At 51.4% G+C, this 2,215-nt stretch overlaps 1 protein-coding gene across 1 annotated transcript in view; it reads right to left on the bottom strand.

The window, feature by feature from the left end:
• Positions 1-848: 848 nt before the first annotated feature.
• Positions 849-2,215, bottom strand: part of LOC143277115 (neo-calmodulin-like) — an 18,433-nt gene continuing 17,066 nt past the window's right edge. The window contains exon 6 of the mRNA XM_076581853.1: positions 849-969. Within this exon, the coding sequence (XP_076437968.1) occupies positions 849-969 (121 nt within the window). The remainder of the gene's footprint in view (positions 970-2,215) is intronic.

The following is a 2,215-nucleotide window of genomic DNA, read 5'->3' as shown; positions in this document are numbered from 1 at the left end:
GACTCCCCCCCCCACGCCCCCGCCCGCACCCCCTCCGCCCACCACCAGCCCCTCCTCCCAAGAGCCCCCCTCCCTCCCCCACCCCCTAATGCATGCAGAACAGTGCTGGGTTGGGGGTTGACGCTCTCTGTGCACAGGTTCCTGTGTGATATCCGGCCCTCCCAGCCGTCTGCCATCACCACCACCACCACTGCGACCACCATTGCCACTGAGACCACTATAACCACTGCCACCACCATTGCGACCACCACCATTGCGACCACCACAGCCATTGTGACCACCATTGCCACTGAAACCACCATTGCCGTTGCGACCACTATAACCACGGCGACCACCGTAGTCACTGCGACCACCATTTCGACTACCATGGCCATAGAGACCACCGTTGCGACCGCCATAGCCACTGCGAACACTATTGCGATTACGACAGCCATTGCAACCACCGTAGTCACTGCGACCACCGTAGTCACTGAGACCACCACCATTGCCACTGAGACCACCATAGCCACTGCGACCACCATTGCGACCACCATTGCCACTGAGACCACTATAACCACTGCGACCACCACAGCCACTGCGACCACCACCATTGCCACTGCGACCACCACCATTGCCACTGCGACCACCACCATTGCCACTGCGACCACCACCATTGCCACTGCGACCACCACCATTGCCACTGCGACCACCACCATTGCCACTGCGACCACCACCATTGCCACTGCGACCACCATTGCCACTGCGACCACCACCATTGCCACTGAGACCACCATTGCCACTGGCGACCACCACAGCCACTGCAACCACCGTAACAACTGTGACCATCATTTCGACTTCCATGGCCACCGTTACGAACTGCCATAGCCACTGCGACCACTATTGCGATTACGACAGCCATTGCGACCACCGTAGTCCATACGACCACCGTAGCCACTGCGACCACCATTACGACCACAATGGCCACAGCAGCTGGTTTGTTGTCATGGTGATGTAAACACAGATATGACAATGGCCGACAACAGCTGGTTTGTTGTCATGGTGATGTAAACACAGATATGACAATGGCCGACAACAGCGGGAAGAAGAACAATGAAGTCTGGTTTCCGCAGTGATGCATAATTCACATGGCGGCTGTACGTGTGTGTGTGTGTGTGTGTGTGTGTGTGTGTGTGTGTGTGTGTGTGTGTGTGTGTGTGTGTGAGTATGTGTTAGGGGGCTGGGGGGGGGGGGGAGAACAATGAAGTCTGGTTTCCGCAGTGATGCATAATTCACATGGCGGCTGTACGATGTCTGCTGGTGATAGCTCTTCGTCCTCTCTATCTCTTTGTTGTTATGGACATGTGTGTGTGTGTGTGTGTGTGTGTGTGTGTGTGTGTGTCTGTGTGTCTGTGTGTCTGTGGATGATTGTGTGTGTGTGTGTGTGTGTGTGTGTGTGTGTGTGTGTGTGTGTGTGTGTGTGTGTGTGGATGATTGTGTGTGTGTGTGTGGATGATTGTGTGTGTGTGTGTGTGTGTGTGTGTGTGTGTGTGTGTGTGTGTGTGTGTGTAGGGGGTTGGGGGGGGTGATTGTGTGTGTGTTGGGGGCGGGGGGCGGGGGCCGTTACTGTAACAGTTCTGTTCTGTTCAATGTAATGTGCTGTGTTATATAATGCTGTGTTGTGCTGTGTTATGTTATGTTATACTGTGCTGTGTTATACTGTGCTGTGCTATGCTGTGTAGTAATGTGTGTTACGATACAGTGCAACACAATAAAACTATAAACACTGGAACAACATAGAACAACACAGTGGAACAACACAGAACAACATAGAACAACACAGTGGAACAACACAGAACAACATAGAACAACACAGTGGAACAACATAGAACAACACAGAACAACATAGAACAACACAGTGGAACAACACAGAACAACACAGTGGAACAACACAGAACAACATAGAACAACACAGTGGAACAACACAGAACAACACAGTGGAACAACACAGAACAACACAGAACAACACAGTGGAACAACACAGAACAACACAGAACAACACAGTGGAACAACACAGTGGAACAACACAGAACAACATAGAACAACACAGTGGAACAACACAGAACAACATAGAACAACACAGTGGAACAACACAGAACAACATAGAACAACACAGTGGAACAACAGAGAACAACACAGAACAACATAGAACAACACAGTGGAACAACACAGAACAACA

The sequence above is a fragment of the Babylonia areolata genome, chromosome 33 (assembly GCF_041734735.1).
Source record: "Babylonia areolata isolate BAREFJ2019XMU chromosome 33, ASM4173473v1, whole genome shotgun sequence".
Taxonomy (NCBI): Eukaryota; Metazoa; Mollusca; class Gastropoda; order Neogastropoda; family Buccinidae; genus Babylonia; species Babylonia areolata.
Note: the sequence above shows the minus strand (reverse complement) of the source record. Positions and strands in the feature narration are given on the sequence as shown.